Source organism: Balaenoptera ricei, chromosome 3 (assembly GCF_028023285.1).
Source record: "Balaenoptera ricei isolate mBalRic1 chromosome 3, mBalRic1.hap2, whole genome shotgun sequence".
NCBI lineage: Eukaryota > Metazoa > Chordata > Mammalia > Artiodactyla > Balaenopteridae > Balaenoptera > Balaenoptera ricei.
This window is the reverse complement of record NC_082641.1, coordinates 64,793,321-64,815,601: the sequence shown is the minus strand read 5'-3', so window position 1 is coordinate 64,815,601 and position 22,281 is coordinate 64,793,321. Positions and strand designations below refer to the sequence as shown.

Here is a 22,281-nt window from a genome sequence, read left to right as displayed (position 1 = left end):
TTCCCGTGTTCTGATCTGAGCCATGAAGGGCCCCCTTCTCTCTCTCAAACTCTCCTTGCTGGGTGCTAGCCAGCCAGTGTCCAGGAGGGCCCACCCTTTATTTGGCAGTGGGGGCATTGTTTGGCACAATTCATGCCTTGAATCAATGAGGCAAAGGGGGCCCTTGCTTCATTTTGTGAGATGGTGAAATCCATATAAATTCTATAAACTTGCACTGAAAACACACAAATAGATAACAAGCAGGTGTCCTGTCAGCATGATGCAATTTAAAAACAGAGTACATTAGACTCTTGAACAACACAGATTTGAACTGCATGGGTCCACTTGTATGTGGATGTTTTTCAATAGTAAGTTCTACAGTACTGCACAATCTGCAGTTGGTTGAATCCTCAGACGTGGAGGAACAACATATATCACATGACCATGGGTACAGAGGGCCAACTATAAGTTATATGCAAATTTTCCACTGCGCAGAGGGCTGGTGCTCCTCACCATCATATTCAAGAGACAACTGCACTAGAAACCAAAACGTCAAAGGGCATGAGGCAAAGTATCTTCTGAATCGGGCTGAGAAAACACTCCCTGACCAGACACCAGAGTGTCTGGTACCAGAATGCTGCTTACTTCCAGGGGCACCTGCCGTTTACTTCCAGGAGGTACCACCCCAGCTGAGCCAACTCCACTTACAGAGAGGGCCCTGTGAACAGTGCTCCCGGGTGGCAGGGGACAGTGGCCCTGCCACAGCTCTAGTGCCCACAGTGGGTGCTGTTGCCTGAGAGATGAGGGAAGAGGGGAGCCCTGCTTGATCTCTTGTGCCGTGCCCTTTGTAGATCTGAAACAGCAGATGTTAGCGGTACACATTAGTTTGCTTTGATCTGTATGCCCGCCCTCCAGTTTCTTCCCTTCCTATGTTCCAATTTCAAGGTTTCAAACTCCATCTCAAAAGAATCAGAAGGCGTTGTAATGATTTAAAAAGTTGGTTTTAAAAAAAATCCTTGAAAGTCATTACCGAGGCCACTGAATTACCTGTGCGTGCTTTGAGACCCAGTGACGGAGGACGTTCAGTACGCGATTGGTGGCTGTTCTACGTATGATAAACTCTTTGTCACATGTTCTCTCGGTGTTGTTAAATCCTTAGGAGGAAAAGAAACACACACATGTTGTAGTTAAAGCCACTCCCCAGGGACCTGGAAAAGGTCACTTATTTTGGGACATTGGTTAATGAAACTCACAAATGACACATCTTGGCAGAGGAGCAAGTGGCTTCAGACTGCTGTGGGTGCTGCTTACTTACCTATTATACCCTCAGCAGCGAGGCCACCACATAGTTACAGGTGCAATTAAATGAATAATGTGCACATATTTGTTAAAGGCCACTGATTGAAGCTAAAGCCGGTCTGGTGACACTTCCATTTGTGCCTGTCTTGTTATATAATATAAAGCCAAGAAGAAGTTTTAACAAAGTGTTTGAATCAACATTAGTTTATACTTTTGCTCCAAAGGCATTATATAACCACAAACATTTTCAATATCTGTAGATGGATGAGCCTTGGCTCACAGATGATACAAATACTTTCTTGTGCACCCATGTATTGAGAAGCAGTATAGCATAGTGGTTAAGAACATGAACTCCACAGTCAGACTGTCTGGGTTCAAATCCCTGTTCTCCTACTATGTAAGTTATGGCTCCTCTTTGGTGACCAGTTTCCTCATGTCCTGCATGGGATAAGTGTACCAGCCTCAGAGACTTGTTTGGAGATTAAGTTAGTGCATGTTAAGCATTTAGAATGGCACTTGAGAAAACAGTGGGAGCTTATTAAAGTCACCAATAACCTCCATGTCTCTATACTCAAGGGATATCTATCATATCTCCATAGGAAATCTCATCTAATGATCACCTATAAAAAATTACTCACATATTTATGTCCCAAGATTTCTTCTCCGAACTCTAGACCCATACATCCAATTGCCTCTTGATATTTTCCTCTTAGATGTTTCAAAAACCTCAAACTCAATATGTGCAAAAGAAAAACCGATGGCCTTTCCACCAAACCTTGTCCTTTTCCAGTGTTCCCCATCTCAGTAAAGGAACACCATCAGCCATCCAGTTACATAAGCCTGAAACTTTGGAATTGTTCTTAGACCATCTCTCTTCTTCTCCCTGATAACTTTACTTGCAAAATAAATCTCAAATCTGTCCACGTCATCATATCCACAAAGCCAAAACTGGCATCGAGCTCCAGCAATTATCATCTAGTCCACTGACAATAGCCTCCTAACTAGTTTCATTGTCACTCCTGCCTCCTCAAATCTGTTCTCTTTTCTGAAGTCAGAAAGATCTTCCAAAGGGCAAATTAGATGTGTCATTCCCCTGTTTAAAGCCCTTCAATGACTCAGGATAAATACAAAACTCCTTAACACAGCCTACAACATTGTCCATGGTTTGGCTCTTAGCTCCCCCTCAGCCTTTTCTGAGACCATATTCTTCTCACTATTTCCTCTTCCATTTAACCACCCTTCTTTCAGCCCCTCATCCTCACCCCAGCGCCTTTGCATATACCGTCTTTCACTCAGTGAAAGCCACTCTTATTTCACTTCCCCAAATGAGCCCTTCCTGGCTTGAGCTGGGTAAATCCCCCATCACACATCTCACAGCAACATGCACGTTTACTTTCTGACACTTGCTACATTTGCAATTTTACATTCATTTATGTGATTATTTGTGTCCTCCATGAAGATAAGGATCAGATATGTTTTTGCTGAGCGTGAGCACATATGCGGCATGTAGCAGATGCTGGACACAATATATATTTGCTGAATGAATGAACAAAAGCTTGGATAGTAGGAACTAACTATTTATTTGAATATGCTACAAATGTAAGGATGATTCAGTGAAAGACTGAACGAACAGTCATCAGAACCCATGAATGAGTTACACGAAAAAGTCCATGAGCTTCTAAAGGGCAGGGACCCCTTCTCCATACTCCTCTTTGACTGTAGACAGGCATCTTCCACCCACTAGCAGACACTGTCAGAGGACGATGATGTGCTCTTGGCAGACTAGGTATCTTGAAAAAATCTTTTGCTATTAGAAGCTTAGAAATTCTGGGTAAAATATAATAAATATCTTTTTAAATGCATAGCTGAGTTCTCAAGAAAATAAGGAATTTTCCAGGGTCAAACACACAGAGAGATCTGAAAACCAGAACTAAGCCTCTGAATTATTGCTGTCTGCCTTAAGAGGAGAGCAGTTTACCAGTCTTGGTAACAGGAGAGGTGGATTGTAAATCCACGTGATTCAGGAGACGAAGGCCCAGGAAGTGTGAGTGACAGAATTAGAACTGAGACTCCCACATAAAGTTGGAACTCTCGAAAGACCATTCCCTCTGCCCAAGAGAGGATTAGGAAAAGAAATTCTCCAACCCGCAAAAGGAGACAGTTAAGAAACTTGACTGTCTTAGCCTGGATCTCAGTGAGGGTGAAACAAAGGCTCCCTGAGAACTGATAACCACAGGAGCACCTCATGTAGGTTTGAAGCCCAGATTGAACCACTACTGGCTGGCCCCAGCCAGGGATAACTCTGGAGGCCCTGACAAAAGCACACACAAAACCTCTCCGGAGGGACAAACGCTCGCCCTCAGCCTATACTGGATGACCAACAAGAAAGGCCTCTGAAGAAAACCTCACAATCCCAAAGTACAAAACACACAAGCCATCCACCATGAACACGGGTCTGTAGACACAGGGATCAGGAGCTCCCCACCTCACCCCCCCCCCCACCACCAAGAATTTCAGAAACTAGAACTATGCAATAGTTCTAGTTCAAATATCCTAAAATTAGGATGTTTATAAAGTCTAAAGATATAAAAGTAGGAACTGAAAACATGTGAAAAGAATTTAAAATATTTCAAGTCAAATTTTACAAGAACCACATAAAATGTCTTCAAATTAATGGAATTATTCTTTCAATTACTGCTGACAAATAGACAAGTTGAAATTTAAAACGTGGATAGATATTATAAATAAATACAGGTTAGACCCAGTTGAATAAAGAAAGAGTAAACTGTAAAGAGATCTGAAAAATAGATCTGAGAAAATTACCCAAATGCAGTACAAAGAGCTAAAGAGGTAGAAAACAAACATACATATGGAATGTAAAAAAAAAAAAAAAAAAAAAATGGTTCTGAAGAACCTAGGGGCAGGACAGGAATAAAGAATGCAGATGTAGAGAATGGACTTGAGGACACGGGGAGGGGGAAGGGTAAGCTGGGACGAAGTGAGCGAGTGGCATTGACATACACACACTACCAAATGTAAAATAGATAGCTAGTGGGAAGCAGCCGCATAGCACAGGGAGATCAGCTCGGTGCTTTGTGACCACCTAGAGGGGTGGGATAGGGAGGGTGGGAGGGAGACACAAGAGGGAGGAGATATGGGGATGTATGTATACGTATAGCTGATTCACTTTGTTATACAGCAGAAACTAACAACACTGTAAAGCAATTATACTCCAATATAGATGTTAAAAACAATAAAAAAGTAAAGAGGTAGAAAACAGGAAAGAGGGGAGACTGGCTGTCTGATTGGGAGCGTGGTTTTACGTGCTATATTACAGCAAGACCATCCGTATCAGCTGAGCACATGAGAGCACAGTTAAGGCAACTTCAGTTAATGACTGGGCAGCAGCCCCGTTTATAAAACTTGATCTATCAGGATTTACTACAGGTATGCCCCTCAGATAGATAGTTTATGTATCTGGTTTAGGGAATTTCTAAATTGGTGGTTTAAATAGAATTGACAGAGTATTTCTAAGATCAAAGACCTCCATCTGTTGATCAAGCAGTGAAAAAGAGTCCCATTTTTAACAGATTTTAAAGCTCTGTGATCAGAGCAACAATTTTCTGCAACTTGTCAGATTTCCTCCTTATTGCAAACCACCATCTAAGCTGGGGGCTGCTTGGGCAATATTTATTTCTGAATTTAAACATGAACCACATAGCGAATTGGTGGCAATATCCATGTAGAAGGCATTCTGTCATAAAATAATGGATCTACCCCCAAGAAGTTCTTATGCCATTTTTTGGAAGAGCAAAGTGTCACAGCACAACCAAACTCCACAGACACCAGGAGAGTTTGTTTTACTAACATCACACATCTGGAATACTGTCACCCCGAGATTCCTGTCTTTCCAATTTATGCATGTCTTTTTTTCAGTTGTAGGCACTGGTCAAACAAGCTAATTTGGGTTAAAAAGCCATCTGGAAAAGTGTTAAGAACCAAATCACCGTATGTGTGAATTTAAGAATGAGATTCAACTTTATGGTCCTTCCCCCAGACACCTTGTGAGTCATTCTCTCCCTTATAGCAATTGGTAGATGCAACATCTCTCTGATTGAACTATACACTCCCTGGTGAAGGGATTTTATCTCAGGCATCTTTGTAGGCCCTTCAGCTTTGCACACAGGCACTCAGCAGTTATTTTTCTTAACAAAAATTGCAGCACTCCCAATGAAAACTATTTGAAAGTGTCTGCAGATGCTATGTATCTGAATTAAGGGCATTTTCCCACCATATTGCTATGATGACTATGTATTTGAAATCTATCACAAGCAGGACATACAATAAAGTAGTGGGGAGGGAGGCAAGGAAATTTTAAAATAGAGAAAAGGAGGAAATTTTTCATTTTATACTTCAAATGATGTGATACTTAGCTAACTTCACTGCCTACTTTGTAAGAGGCAAGTAAAATAATGGTGAGATGGCAATAAGATTACATGTAGGTGGATTATGGGCTTGTCCAGTTAGAGCTGAGGACAAACTGTCAAAGACAAGGAATTCTTGAACATGGGAAGGTATTTTAACATCTAAAGTAGATCGCCAAGAAGTGGACCATGGAGTTGTTGTTAAGGCCAACAAAGCATCTTTAGGCCATCCTCTGACTTGGTGAGGAAAGTTAGAGTACAATCAGGAAGAGCCAAAAAGCACAGAGATAATATTGATGTCAGTGGTCCATGGTGATGGGCTGCTTGGAAGGAAACGTAAATGCTAACTATTGGTTACTTTAACCATGCTTCTAGAACCTGTTTCTTATTGTGAATAATTTTATCCCCAGTACCTGGCATTGTAGGTCTTAATAAATTTAGGCTTATTGAATGAATGCATTGAGATCACGTTAATGACTATATCAGTGAGGCAATTAAGAAAAATGCCACAACAGTGATGAATAATTTTTTACAATATACAAATGGGACTCAATCTCTCCAATAACATCAATGTTATCCATGTGCTTTACTTTGTCCAGTAGATATCTTTCTTTAAAAATCACGTGCAGTACAAAATCATATAATTGGTTTGTACATTTCTGTATTGGATTACAACTGTATTTCTACTCTGGTTGTTGGCATGGAAAAATCGTTCATATTTATTGTTTCTTTGTGCCAGGCATTGTGCTAGGAGCTTAACAAGTGGTCTATATTTTAACCCTTGAAATAATAACAATTGGCATTTATTGCATGCCCACCAAGTACCAAATATAGGACCATGAGTAATGTGGCTTCTTCAACAACAACAGCAACAAAGTAGGGTAAATGTTGTTTTCCCCATTGACAGACAAATAAACAGGAAATCAGAGAGGTTAAGAAACCTGACAAAGGTCACAGAGTTAATAAGTGGCAGAACCAGGACTTGAGCCCAGGTCTGTCCATTTCCAAAGCCAGAGTGCTTTAAATTATACCTCATAGCCTGGATACAAAGTTTAGACTTTAAGTTTTACTTGCAAGTTGGTAAATATTATTAAAGCTACAAGAGAAGATGCTATTTGACTATTTTGAGAAAGTACTTGCTGTTCTCTTAATTCTCTTTTCTAAATTTTGAAGAGCGATAAGAACATAGCACCATTATAGAGTTTTATACGGTAATGGATTTTAAATGAAAACTTTTATTTATCTAACTGGAATTTAAATTTTCTCAAAGTGTACTCTTTCCACAAATTCATTACATTTCCTATGTGACCATTATATAAACCAGGGCTTTTAAAACTTCCAGTCATGACTATTAATGGGCAGTGAGATCAGTTTAGTGGGTTGTTATCAGCATTTAAACAATGAAATAGATGAAAACTGAGTAGACTGTACATAGTGAGAGTGAGTATTCTTTAGGGAAAATTTTGTACCAGTTGTGTGTGTGTGTGTGTGTGTGTGTGTATCCTGGGTCAAAATGTAAAATGTATGAGAGTGGGTTGCAATAAAACAGTTTGAAAGTGACTAATACAGAGAATCTGATTATTAGCACTATGTTTAAACCACCTGCATTCATTTCCCAGAAATTCTGGATAACTAAGTCTGTTCCTTACTCTGAAACATGTCTGAAGGAACAAGCAGAGGATGCTCATCCTCTTATGGTCCCCCCTTTGTTTCTGTCACTAAACACTCTTCCCATTTTCCACCCAATCCTCCAGGTTGTCCACCTCTGCCTCATTGCTTGGTTTCTGGTCTGTTCTTGAGCTGACTCCATCCAGTTCTCCCTCCCTCGGGGACATGATTCTCTCCCACGGGTTTTTCTACATATTCCAAACTGACACCTCCAGTTCCACCGTTTCCCCAAATCCCTCATTCCTTGTAAGAAATGCTTCTTACAAGATATTTCCATATTAATGACACATTCTTCTCTCATAAAAAACATATCCCAAAATCAAATTTATGTTTTTTGCTCTCAAGCGCCTCCCCACCCTACCTTTCCTGTTGACTTAATGGAACAACGATGGTTTCCACTTCTCAGGTGGGAAACCTCACGCCTCTCTGTCTCTCCTTGCTTTTTCCCATTAGGTCAACAAATACTGTTACCTTTTTGGTAGCGTCTATCAACCTATGTTCCAGGTTCTCTGTAGGTATTGGGTGAACAAGAGATGTGGTCCCTGCTCTCATGGAGCTGGCTCTTTAAATGGGGAGAAGGTAGCCTCCAAACAAGTAAAACACCAAAAATGTGTAATTCAAAACCCTGCAAATGAGCACGGTGCTGTCTCTTCAAGAGTAATCTCAAATATCCCTCTAATTTGTTACTGCTCCAGCACCAAGTACTTCTAATGTCTCCGTATTGTCCACTGAACCAAGTCTAGAATATTTTCCTATATATGAAGAGGTTTTATTAGCTAGTAAACTGAAAAAAAAAAACAGGCTAATGCAGACAAGCAGATTTGCATGTACACTGTGCTGAACATCGTGATAACAGTATTCACTGAGTCTATAAACTAACAGACTCATTCTTGAGAGATGATCTAGAATAGCTACAATTATGGAAACTGAACTTTAGTCTGTATATGGTAGGAAATTTGGTGTAGTAATCTACTGGTACATTCAATTACTCCTATTTTAATGGACTCTTAGTTGGCAATCTTTTATTTGCAAAGGGACAGAACACCCAATTCAAACTCGCTTAGAGTAAAAAGGGAATTACTATTTTATATATCTGGAGATAGTTCTAGATTCAGATCCTGTTTGATTCAGAGGCTCATGTTAGCCTGGCCCATGTCTACTTCTCTTTAGTGCTTTAATTCTGCTCTCATTTCCAGGTAGCAAAAATGGGTAAGGCCATGCTAGACTTATAACCTCATATCACACCATCCAGAGGATGAGAGGGCATTCTTTCTGGTACCTTCCACTAAAGATAAAGAAATTTGTAACCTAGAAGTCCTTCAAAACATCTTTGCATTTCATTGACCCAAACTGCATCATCCCCCTTCCTCAAACTCATATCACTACGGCAATGGTGGGGGAGGTGTCAGAGATGGCGGGGAGATGCATGTGTGTGTGTGTGTGTGTGTGTGTGTGGGTGGGTGTGTGTGTATGTGTGTGTTATGAGGAGGTAAGCTCCCACTCAAAGCACATGGCCAGAAATGTGAAAGGACTAATGAGGCAATGAACAAATTTTGCATAGTGGGTTTTAAAACAATTTTTCTGTAAGTGTGTCCTTATCCTTGGTTTGTAAAGTTCTTCTCCTTACTCAGCTTAACCTGAGATTTTCTCTAAGTGCAATTAACTGTAACAATGAAAAGAACCACATCCTTGTAGAATGAGGAAAAGAAGCTCAGCAGGTCTATCATTATTTGTGATTAAAAAAATACATGAAGAACGGCAAAATCAGTATCTTCCCTTTGCTTTCACCTTTCAAGAAAATCAGTAACTAAGACTGTCAGCTGAATTGTTCTCATGGATTTTTAAAAATATGTGCTGTTTAGATTCTTGAAGAAATGATTATATACTAAGTTTAAAACAAAACTTATTGAGAACCATTGGGTGTTACTTCTTTTAATTCTCACAATTGTATAAAATATATTCCTCATTTTTACAGATGAGGAAACTGAGACTCAGAGAAGTCCAGTAGCCACCTAAGGTCACAGATGGTAAGAGCAGAGCCAGGATTTACGGCGAGGTCACTGGATTCTAAAATCCAGCCTCTTCCCACTGAAACACCCTGTCTGAATGCCTATTCACAAGAAGCGCTAGCTGCCCATGCTTATCGCTATGTAAGCTCCAGCCCTCCCATTGCTGCCATCAGCTTTTGTGCTGGTGTAAAGATGCAACAAGGACACACAGCCAGTATGGAGGGCGACGGTGACTTCTGACAAAGAAGAATGGGGTCCTTTGACGAGTCGGCGACAAGTGAAGCCACAGAATAAGCAAATTTAAATGAGTTTTCAAGAAAACTGCTGAGACAAGAAGGAAAGAGACAGGCTAGAAACTGAGAGGGGACACAGGTTTGTGGGAGACAATAACTTGAACCAGTTTGAAAATTAAAATATGGCAATATATTAAAAGAAACCAAGAAATCTAATACTCTTGGTCAGAGTTTCTTGACAGTAAAACCAGTATTACCCAGGCCTTTGAAAAATACAGTAAATGCTCTAGAAATGGTTAACATAAAGAACACCAAAAAACAAAAGGAACAAACTTTAAATTTCCCAATTATTTATTTTTCTGCCCAACTTTATAACCAACTATCTGAAAAAAGAAAGGAGGACGATTTTTCTGTACGTTATCTGAATTCTCTGATGGGCATCTGCTACCTCTTCTGGATAAGAGGCAGCTCACCAGTCTGATGTGGAACAATATTCCTATCCTTGCATTAGGCAAAATTTCCCCACAAACCAAAATAATAGTAATTTTCCAAATCCTTCGACATTTCTTTCTACAGAATGCTACACACACATCTAGAAATGCTTTTCCACAGGGACAGGGATGGGACAATGAGTGATAGCTCCTGACCCCGGGAGGTGTGTATAAAGCGTGTAAACAGTTGTGAAGGAGCATGTGCCTAAGTGTGCAAGGAGCGGGGATGGCTACAGAATTAGCTGAGCTATTCTGAAGAAGCCACTGCAGAGAATTTTAGAGATGGTTGGGGAGGGGGGATAAAAATAGGCCATTTTCTCCCCCTCAATTGTTAACATTGGAATGTACACAAAAAGTTTCAATGTATAAAAGCACTAAATTTTGCCAGTAGAAAATGAAACATACCTTGGGAGGGAGGGTGGGAGCCACAAAACACAAAGGAAGCCCATTTTACCAGACACAGAATACTGTCTTTGTGCCAATCACTTTCATAGGAACTGGGGTACAGAGGTGGACAAAGGGAAACTAATTAGCTGCTTACAGGAACTTACGTTCTACTGGGGGAGACAGAAATAATAAATAATAAATCATGTCAGTGGTATTATTATCTACATACAAATGAATAAGGTAAATTCAGATATTGAAAAGAAGAGCCATGTGGAAGGTAAACAGGCTAGTGTGTGTGCGTGTGTGTGTGTGTGCGTTCGAGAGAGACACACACACAGAGAGAGACACAGAGAGAGAGACACACAGAGACACAGAGAGAGAGAGAGACACAGAGAGAGAGACACACACACACAGAGACACAGAGAGAGACACAGAGAGAGAGAGAGAGAGACTCACAGAGAGAGAGAGAGACACACACACACACAGACACAGAGAGAGAGAGAGACACAGAGAGACACACACAGAGAGAGAGACACACAGAGAGAGACACAGAGAGAGAGACACAGAGAGAGACACACACACATACACACACACACAGAGACACACACAGAGAGACGCACAGAGAGAGACAGAGGGAGAGACACAGAGAGAGAGAGACACACAGAGAGAGAGAGACACACACACACAGAGACACAGAGAGAGAGAGAGAGAGAGGACATTTGCTAGGCTGGGTTGGGAAGGCCTTTCTAAGGAGGGGATGGAGACAGGTGAGCTGGGACTTGAACAATGAATAGGAAATGGTCAAATGAAGATCTGGGGGAAGAGTGTTTCAAGCAGAACGGTGAATGAAAAGGCCACAAGACAGCTCAGCTTGACTGAGGGCCAGAAAGTGGCCCAGTGTGGCTGAGGCCCAGAGAACATGGGGCCCGGAGACGGGAGATGAAGCTGGAGGGCGGGCAAAATCACCAAGCATCTTTCAAGCCAAGTGAAAGAGCTGGACTGTGTTCCCTGGTATTGGGAAGCCGCCAGAGGGTTTTGTGCAAGGGAATCATGATTTCACTGACACTCTAAACAGGTTCCTCTGGCTGCCTTGGGTAGTGTGGACTGGAGGGGGCCACAGTGGTGTGGGAAAGACCAGGTATGAGGCTGTAATCCAGGTGATGCTGGTTTGCACAAAGCTTGTGGCAGCAGTGGTAAGAACTGTTGGAGATGGAGGGGCTAAGACTCGCTGATGGACTGGATGTGGAGGTCTGTACTGAACTGGATAGTGTTTCCCCAAATTCATGTTCACTCAGAACATGTCAGTTGTTATTTTATTTGGAAACAGGGTCTTTGCAGAAGTAATCAAGTTAAGATGTCAAACTGGGTTAGGGAGGGTCCTAAATCCAATGACTGGTATGGTTATAAGAAGAAGGAGATTTGGACACTGCCACCGCCAGAGGGAAGAAGGCCCTGTGACAACAGAGGTAAAGAACAGAGTTATGGGGCCACAAGCCAGGGAACACCAAGGCCTGCCAGCAATCACCAGAGGTTGGCAGAGGCAAGGCAGACTCCTTCTCCAATGCCTTTGGAGAACACGGCCCCGCTGCCACCTTGATTTCAGATTTCTAGCCTCCAGAACCATGAAAGAACACATTTCTGCTGTTTTTAGCCAACCACTTGAGGTAATTTTTTACAGCAGCCCTAAGAAGCCAAAACGAGGTCTAAAGGAAAGAGAGGAATCAGGAATGGTTCCACTGTTTGGGGCCTGAGCAGCTAGGTTAGATGATGATGCCATTTCCTGAAATTGGGGAAGGGTAGGTTTTAGGGAGAAAAATCAAGAGTTTGGTTTTAACCTGAAAGATGTCTCTTTCAGACATCTAAGTGGCAATATCCATGAGGCTCTTAGGCATAACAACCTGAAACTCAGATAGAAAGGCTCAGACTGGGAACGTAAATTGGAGACTATCAAGCATTTACATAGTACTTAGAATCATAAGGCTGCATGAGCTTACTTAGGCAGAGAGCGTAGACAGGAAAAAAGGCCACATGCAGCCCTTTGATCCCACGACCGGTAGAGATTTTGTATAAGAGGAGCCAGCAAATGAGACCAAAAGGGGGAGAAGAGCAAGGTGAAAGGAAAATCTGGCACGTGTGGTGTCATGGGGACAAAGAGGACAAGTGTTTCAACATGGAGGATGCGATCAGCTGCCCCAAAGGCTGCTGAGAGGCTGACTAACATGAGGGCTTTGGCTTCAGCAAGATGTAGGTCACAGGAGACAAGAGTCATTTCAGAGTGAAAGTCCAAGAGGATAGGTTGGGGGGAAATGGAGGTGATGAAGTGGAGACATTAAGTATGGCTCACTTGTTCAAGACACTTTGCTTTGAAAACAAGCAGCGAAATGGAACAGGAGCTGGTAAAATGGGTGATGTAAGGACACGGTGGCATGCTGATGGGGATGATTGGGTAGAGGGGGAACTGAGGATGAGGGAGGAAAGGGTAGTAACTGCGTGAGAACACTTCTCGAGCACGTGGAAAGGGAGGGGTGGACCCAACAGCAGGGCAGGGATGATTCTTCCAGAACCACTGGGAGAAGCCAGAGGATGAGTCCAAGCGCAGTGGGCTGGTGAAACTAGTGGAGGAGAGAGGTCATCCTTCCTGTTTTCACTGTGCAAACAGTAGGAGAGAAGCTCCTCAGCGAATATGGAGAGGAAGGTGGAGATGTGAAGACAGGAGAGGACTAGAAATCCTGGCATGTAGGAAAGTGACTTTACTAGGATTCCTGGCAGCACAGAACACCCATTTGAGATCTGAAGACGAAAGGTGAGTCCAGGCAGCACAATTCTGCAGGCCTCTCAAAAGAGCAGCTCCACTCTATGTGAATACCAAGTCCATCTGATTCTGTCAATGTTCAGTTAAGGTCCTGGTTGCTCCAGGCTCCACGCCTTTGATCACACCATCAGAACTTGCCAGGCGGGCTTCTCCCAGAGGCGGCCGCAGAGAGGCGGAGGGGCAGAATGCAGGCTTTCAAGCCTGCAGCCGCTCTGTGGCCTTTCATTTAAAATTCTGTGCGTGCTTTGAAACTTACAGAAAGCTCAGCGGGGAGAGTATCACTGCCATCCAATTGTGTACTGAAGTGTGCAGTTTACAGACCTCTCCCAGGATTTCAGACAGATTCTGAGCAGCTTGCTGTATAATTCTACTCCAGTGAATTAGTTTAACAGTGCTGACGGACGGATGATCCAACCCTGGTCCCTTAGGCCAACAACTTCAGATCCATCACCTTAGTTGCCGAGGGCAACGTCAAACAACTCACAATTCTGATAACGGTGCAGTATGGCAAGACTCTAAGCACACGCTGCCAGGATGGTCCCATTCCTTCACCCTCAGCACGCCTCGCCACCTGTGACTTGAAGACTGCAGGGACATCAGGAGACACCGAGCTCCCCTCTTCAAAATCTCTCTGCCACTCCATCCCCACTCTCTTCTTTCCTCCCAGGAGAGAGCAGCAAATGTGATAGAAGAAATAACAGACTGGGGATTTTTACCTTATCTTACTGAGTGGCCTTGGAAAAGTCCCTTTGTCTCTCAGGGTCTCAGTTTCCTCTTTGGTATCATGCGGAGCTTATCTAGATGCCCCTAAAGTCCCTTCCTCAGGGCCTCCTTGGATAAAGCTCAGGTCTCCCCACCACGTGTCTGACACCCTCGCTTCCCTGGCATCATCAATTACCTGCCCCCCCCCCTTCCCCCATCTTTCCTCTAGCACCTTAGTCTCCACGGATCCCTCCCCTCTGCTTACAAAGGCCTGTCCTCAATGCTGCCACTCCTTCACATGTGACAATGGATGCTGTGTCTTTCTCGCTTATCCTAGGTATCCCTAGAATTATAAGTAGGCAAGGGCTTTTGGCAGGAGAAATAAAGTGTCACCTTGCCCCAGTAATCCACCTTTGGTCCTGAGCGCTTCTTGGTCAAGTAGGGCAACACCAATTCCATACATCTGATTGCATCTGTGATTTTACATAAGGCCTCCTTATGACCAGAGCCCCATCTCTTTTCTTTGAGGTTCAGTGACACTGAGGTACACCAGGTGGCCCCATGTGGCACAGACAGAACCAGGTCAGACTGTAGGAAAGGATGCTGGGGCTCCTAAGAGTCAAGTCACCAGAAGGAAGGAGAAGTCTGAACTGATACCCAGAATAAGTCCCAGAGCTTAGGGAAGGTGTAAACCACGTGGTCTGAGCAAATCAGCAGAGATCTGCACGGGCCCCAGGGGTGGCCATAAAGAGAGAAGGGTTCACAGGAGCATCTCTGTGAACTGGCCAAAGCTTCCACATCAGCAGCAGAGGCACCTAAGACCAGCGAGTGGGGTCTTGATGTACTTAGAACTTGACATCCGATCTAGAGAAGCACCAGGCAAGTGAGGACAGGGAAACACACCACCTGCAATTCTTCGAAATATTCCCAAGGAAGTATTTGAAAGATGGACGTTCCAATGATAATCCATATTGGAAGCAAGGTGGAAGAGGCAGTTCTTAAATTGATTTAATTCAGGTATAAGAAGAAATCAGGCCTCACTTTGAGGTTCCAGGCTGAAAGCCTGGGACATTGTGTTACGTTTGCATGTCTCTTCATGTAAAGAGTCTTAACACACAGTGGGAACTGAGTCAACCTGTTTAATTGTTGTTATTTTTTTTTATTCCAGGATTTTTTCATTCACTTCATCACTGTGGATAAACATACCAACATAGACTGGTTCCACTTATTGGAAGACCTTGGAATGTCCTGAGTCAGGAGATTCCTGAACTTCCCTGCCTTGGAATTTACCACACTTTGCTTCCCATCCCAGCCTCCCCAGGGTCTGTAACCACAAGACTTGAGGTGCCGTAAAGTACTTTCAGTTTGGTAACTGAGGACTCGGAAGAAAGGCTTGTACACAGCTGTGAAACCTTCAGCCCCAGGAAACGCCATCTGCGTGAAGGCAGGGTTGCACTGGGCCCTGTCCTTGCGGCTGGGAAGCCATGTCTCCGCAGAGTGTTGCAGACAAAATCTATTTGTATCATTTCAATGGAAGACGGCTGCTCCATGCTCAGTGTTGAAAACTTTCCAATAGATGACTAACAATTCTTAAAACATGTTTGAAAGCTTCAGAATTCCTCTTTGCGCTACCCAGACACCTTTATCTCATCTACATAGGACTTTAACTCCCATATAGGAATTTCATAGGGAACTTCTTCCCTCCAGAATCCATACTTTGCTGATCAGATCAACACCTGCTAACTGGTGTGCAACTGCCAGAAGGTACCAGAAGCTCCCCAAGAATTCCATCCCCTATTCTGTGTTACTGTCACTATTCGTCAGGCTAGAGAAAATCCTTTTTTAAAACCACAAATTCTGAAAGTATGTACTTTTTAACTTCCCAAGAAATGATTCAACAGTCTAAAAATGATTCAACACTCTACTAGATACTTCTGCAAAAATATTTTCTACCAAATCAAGTCAAAGTATTTGGTTAATATAAATACAAATTAACAAACCATATTGATTCCTAAACTTCATGAAGGTTGGACCTATTTTGTCATCTAACTTGGCCCAATTTTAAGGCCAGAGACCTTAATTCACACAGTGAATAGTGTGGTGTAAAGTCGTTTTGGTTAGAAAAATAATTTTCCAAAGGTAAACTAACTTCTTGGACTTGAGGTTCTATTGCAAGGCTGTAAAGTATACTAAAGCCGTGGACTAAGTGTGAGCATGGCTGAGAAGTCACCTTGCCCAGAAGAAGAAAAGATGGCCCTTGTGCTCGTCTCTCAAATTCAAGACAGCGACTCTGTCTTTCTCATCAGAGGTAGAAGGCCTCTGGATTAAAAGGTCTAGGGAAATATGTTACAATGCAAGCATCATTCTACGAGTTAAAACATTATGGTTATTGTTATTTTATAGCTAGCATTCATTCAGTGCTCACTTATGCCGGGGACTAAACTCATGTAAGCTTTCCAACAATCCTAGAAGTCATTTACCCTCGTTTTACAGAAAATAATAATGATTAAATAAAAATAATAATAGTAATAATAGCAATTATTTATATAGTATTCATTATATGCCAGGCACTGTTCTAGCACTTTACACTTATTTAACCCGCACAATAACCTCATGAGGTAGCGGAGTTTTTGCACATACAGTGTCATCAGGTACCAGTCACATCAACTACAGATGTGACTGCAGCAGTCCTAGGTTCTAATTTCCCCAGCTTACAAAAGTTCCCCAATGAGCAAACACATCCTGGTGCCATCAGCCAAGCCCAGCTCTCTGATTACACATCATCTCATGCTGGGACACACGTTGCATCTGTACTTCCCAGGTCAGAAAAGAAGTGCTGTTTATTCTCAGCACAGGACTTGATGTGCACTCATATACACATAACTGGGGTCCCACACGGACACTCTAATCGCATGTTTCTTTTGTAGCTAGACCACATGTTGCGCAAACATTGCTTTGCTTGAAGATATTTCAAATTACTGAGTTTGGTGGTCAAGAGAGGTGCATTTAAATTTGTGAGAGCACGTTATGTGCCTATGGACTACCTCATTTTTGCATATTCTTCCAATACGGTTGTTCATGTCTGTATTTGAATTAAGATGGTTTAAAAAGAACATTTTTTTTGTAAGCATAACTAACTACAGTAAGTCCCCTACATACGAACCTTCAAGTTGAGAACTTTCAAAGATGCGAACATGCGTTCCACCAACGTCAGGCGTGAGTGAAATTGCAGCCTGCCCTCCGTCTCCTATTGCTGACGATCCTTCGGCTCTACCATCTCCCACCTCCTCTCCCTCCTCCAGTCAGTAACTCTTCTTGCCTGTTCACTCGATGCCAGCCCCTGTATGCCAGCTGTTGTACTGTACTACTGTACTTTTGAAAGTACTGTACAATTTAAAATGTTTTATTTTTTGTGTTTGTTTTTTATGTATTATTTGTGTGAAAAGTATTATAAACCTATTATAGTACAGTACTATATAGCCAATTGTGTTAGTTGGGTACCTAGGCTAACTTTGTTGGACTTACGAACAAATTGGACTTACGAACACGGTCTGGGAACAGAACTTGTTCATATGTAGGGGAATTACTGTACATGTAAATGCCGAAGATGGAGAGGAGTTCCTTCATGTCCTCTGGGGCTGAAAGGCTCAAAAGTATTTGGCTAAAAATTGCATTTCCCAGGCTCTCCTGCAACTCAGGTTCTGAATGCAAATTAGAGCATCTGCTCAGGGCCTGGAAGGTGGAAATGAGACAGAGGCCATTACCACTGCAACAGCCATTTCTGCTGGCAGGCATGGCCACGGAGGCCAGCAGTGCCCCAGCCCACAGGGGCAGCCTCCGCAGAGGCAGGCCGCAGTTTCCTGATCACTGATGGAATGAAGTCAATGTCTTCTTGGGTCAGCAGTTTCCCGAGATCTCCTGTGTGTCCACCATCCAAGGACAGCAGAAGCAGCAGCCCCAGGTGGGCGAGTTCTACATGGTCCCCCATAAGTGATTCCCTGAAGCCCAGTCTTAAGCCTATTCCTTCCTCTGTACCCAATTCCCTGTAATAAATCTCTTCCCAAGGGAAATAGCTAATTTGTTCCCTACAACCAAACTTCCATAGATAACAGTTAGCAAGTGTCCAATGCCAAAGGTCCAGGAATTAGCCTATGATGCTCAATATTTGTAATCAGAAATGAGGCAGACGAGGAGGTCAGTGTCTGAATAAGTCTTGACATTCAATTAAAACAGCACATCCCACATTCAGGGGTACCTGGAGGCTCTTCAGTTTTGTTATGCTGAAGCCTGCCTTCTAATAGACCTCCATGATTTCTAGGTAAAAACCCACTGATCAAAATTGCTTTCTATATATGCCAGAAGGAAAGAAGGAAAGAAAGGGGGGGGAGGGGTGTAGAGAGAGAGAGAGAGAAAGAAGTCTCAGTAGAGGTAAGGAGACTTCACACAGAAGCTTCTCTCTCACCCTGAGGACAGTTCTGGGTGAATTAGGCACTCTTGAGCCCATCTTTAGAAGATAGCCTGTGAGAATTTTTAAAAACCTGTCTCTGTCTATGTTTCAGAGAAAAAGCCTGACTGACAAAAGAAATGAATTTAAATAGACAATGATTGAGTTATTTGTAGTGAAGTGGATGGACCTAGAGTCTGTCATACAGAGTGAAGTCAGAAAGAGAAAAACAAATACTGTATGCTAACTCACATATATGGAATCTAAAAAAAAAAAAAAAAAAAAAAAAGATTATGAAGAACCTAGGGGCAGGAAAGGAATAAAGACTCAGATGTAGAGAATGGACTTGAGGACACAGGGATGGGGAAGGGTAAGCAGTGACCAAGTGAGAGAGTGGCATGGACATATAAACACTACCAAACGTAAAATAGATAGCTAGTGGGAAGCAGCCGCATAGCACAGTGAGATCAGCTCGGTGCTTTGTGACCACCTAGAGGGGTGGGATAGGGAGGGTGGGAGGGAGACACAAGAGGGAGGAGATATGGGGATATATGTATATGTATAGCTGATTCACTTTGTTATAAAGCAGAAACTAACACACCATTGTTAAGCAAATATACTCCAATAAAGATGTTAAAATAAATAAATAAATAAATAGAAGATGATAATGCATATCTGACTAACACACAGGCAATGAGCTCACCGGTGCCAATAATGCTCATAGTAATTAGTAATCTTCATTACAAGGATTTAAATAAGGTATCAAATCATTTGCACACAATTATATACAGGAATCTTTGTATACAAGATGGAAAGAGGCTACAGTAGAGACAAAACAATATTTATATTTTGTCTAAGAGGTCCTCTCCAGTGTTCAGTAAGTTCAGCAAATTAGAAAAGCCTATGACTGGTAAATAGCACATCCTCCCGATGGCATACTTTCCACCTCTGGCTCCTGAAGACTCTAAGAGCCAGCTCTTATACTCAGCTCCAAGGGCGAGGATTTAATAGCATCTCAATCATACAGTGAGGTCATTCATTAGTACTTATTCCCCATCATCAGCCCAGAGAAAAGGCTGTTTTCTTTCAAGATCACACCTCAGAAATGCTCTCTGATGAGGGAAATTAAACCAAATCAGTAGATCACTGCACCAGCCATCACGTGGCCCTCTTTCTCTCAGTATGACCAATTCTGTCACCAGCAAGATAATTTTTAGTTCCATGAAAGCCTGCCTTTGTACCAGGAATGCCAGTGGTTCTACACTTTACTAACTTACTCTCTTGGTAAGATGCTGTGGGCAATTGTGCAATGATCCCAAGATGAATTTGAATTGAGTCCTTGACCCATCTCAGCCTCAGATCTCATGATGGGAATGCAATGATCACAGCAGACAACTGGCACACACAAATGCCCTCTTCTTAGCTTAAGAAATCTTCAAAAGGCATGGACAGTTCCTTAAGCATCAGATGAATTAACCTACTCTAGTTTAGGTTAGATATTATAAGAACTTTTAAAGAAGGCAGGAAAGAAATACATACAATTAGAAGCTCCTTTCTTACCCACCTCCAAAACCACATTCCCTGACATTTGGTTTCAGATACTCCAGCATTGATGATGCTATAAAGCTTCCTTCAGAGTTCTTACTAGGGTTTTCCTTATAATAAGATCCCTGGGAGAGAGTTCAGAAAGAACTCACCTAATTCATATCAACTTTTGCTCTAGAGGGAAGAGTTCAAAGTTACAAGGCACTTATAAAACTCTCTAAGCACTGCTCTTAGCTGGAATAGTAGAGTCACTAATAAAATAAAATTTTCACTGGAGACAAAAGTAATAATATGAAGATAAAATAGCTAAGCCAGTAAACAAAAGAAATGAACAAATGAAAGCACATATAATTTTTAACAGGTTTACTGAGATAATTTACAAGCCATGAAATTCACCCCTTTTAAGTGTATAATTCGCTGATAGGTAGTAAATTTATAGGGTTGTGCAACCATGATCACAATCCAATTACAGAACATTTCCATCACCCCCAAAATATCCCTAGTGCTTACCTGCACTCATTCCCTGTTCCCACCCCCATGCCAGGCAAGCATGAATCTGCTTTCTGTCATCATAGATTTACTTTTTGATCATTCACATAAATGGAATCATCCTGTGTGTGGTCTTTTGCATCTGGCTTCTTTCACTTAGCACAGGAGTCAGCAAAGTACCTACTGCTTATTTTTGTAAATAAAGTTTTATTGGCACACAATAACACCCAATCATTTACATATTGTCTGTTGCTGCTTAGAGAGCAGAGTTGGGAAGTTGCCACAGAGACTATATGGTCTCCAAGCCTAAAATATTCACTACCTAACCTTTAAAAAAAAAACCATTGCTGATCCTGACTTAACATGGTATTTTCGAGGTCCATCCATGTTGTAACATGTATCAGTCAGTCATTACTTTTTCTTGTGGAATAACATTCTATTGTATGCATATATCACATTTGTTTATCCATTCACTTGTTGATGGCATTTGGTCTGTTTCTAATTTGGGGCTATTATGAATAATGCTGCTCTACACATTCACGTTTAAGTCTTTGTGTGAACATAATGGCTTAATTTCTCTTGCGTAGATGCCTAGTACCCAGGAGTGAAACTGCTGGATCCTATGGCAAGCTTATGTTAAACATTTTAAGAAACTACCAAACTGTTTTCCAAAGTAGCTGTTCTTTTCCACTTTCCCACGAGCAATGTAGGAGGGTTCCTGTTTCTCCACATTCTCACAGCCACTTGTTATTTTTTTGGTCAATTTTATTATAGCTGTTCTAATGGGTATGACGTAGTATCTCATCGTGATTTTAATTTGTATTTTCCCTGATGACTAATGAGCATCTTTTCATGTGCTTTTTAGCCATTGCTTTATTTTCTTTGGTGAGATATCTACTCAAAAATTCTAGCCACTTTTACTTCAGTAGTTGGTCTTCTTATTATTGAGTTCTTTATATATTCTGGATAGAAGTCCTTTGTCAAATATATGATTTGCAAATATTTCCTCCCACTCGTCTACAGGTTATCTTTTTCGCTTTCTTCTTGGTGTCCTCTGAAGCCCAAAAGTTTTCAATTTTGATGAAGTCCAATTTATCAATTTTTTTTCATTTATGGATCTTGATTTTGATGTTGTATCTAAAAATTCTTTGCCCAACCCATGCACTAAGACTTTCTCCTATGTTTCTTACTGAAGTTCATCATTTTAGCCCTGACATTTAGGATTAAGTTAATCTTTTTGCTTGCAGCCAGCCATTGCTCCAGCACCATTTGTTGAAAAAGACTATCCTTTCCCCTCTTGAATTGCTTTGGTACCTTCATAAAAAAAAATCAATGGACCATAAATTTAAGGATTTATTTCCAGACTCCTACTTCTGTTTCACTGAAATTTATGACTATCCTTATGCCAGTACCCTATTATCTTGCAAACTGTAGTCTTCTGTTAAGTTTTGCAATCAGGAAGTAGAAGTCCTCCAACGTAGTTCTTATTTTTCAAAATTTGTCTTAGCTATTCTGAGTCCTTTGCATTTCCATAAAAATGTTAGTACTCTACCAGAACAAAAAAAAAAAAGAGAAAGCAAAAATAAATATACATTTAAAGCTACGTGTTTTTTTAGGACCAGCTTGTCACTTCCTGGAAACAAACCCATTGGTATTTTGATAGGAACTGTGTTGAATATACAGATTAGTTTTGGGAAAACTGAACCTTCTAATCAATGGGCTTGGTACATCTCTCCATTAATTTCTCTCAGCAATGTTCTGTACGTTATAGGATACAAGCCTTTCACTTCTTTTGTTAA

At 41.8% G+C, this 22,281-nt stretch overlaps 1 protein-coding gene across 8 annotated transcripts in view; it reads right to left on the bottom strand.

Moving 5' to 3' along the window:
• RASGRF2 (Ras protein specific guanine nucleotide releasing factor 2) overlaps positions 1–22,281 on the bottom strand; it is a 229,323-nt gene that overhangs the window by 53,723 nt on the left and 153,319 nt on the right. For all 8 annotated transcript variants that reach the window (XR_009502340.1, XM_059916673.1, XM_059916674.1 and 5 more), the window contains one exon: positions 1,027–1,133. Coding sequence is in view for 7 of the 8 variants with exons in the window: in XM_059916673.1 (XP_059772656.1) it covers positions 1,027–1,133 (107 nt within the window). In the remaining variant the exon portion in view is untranslated. The remainder of the gene's footprint in view (positions 1–1,026; positions 1,134–22,281) is intronic.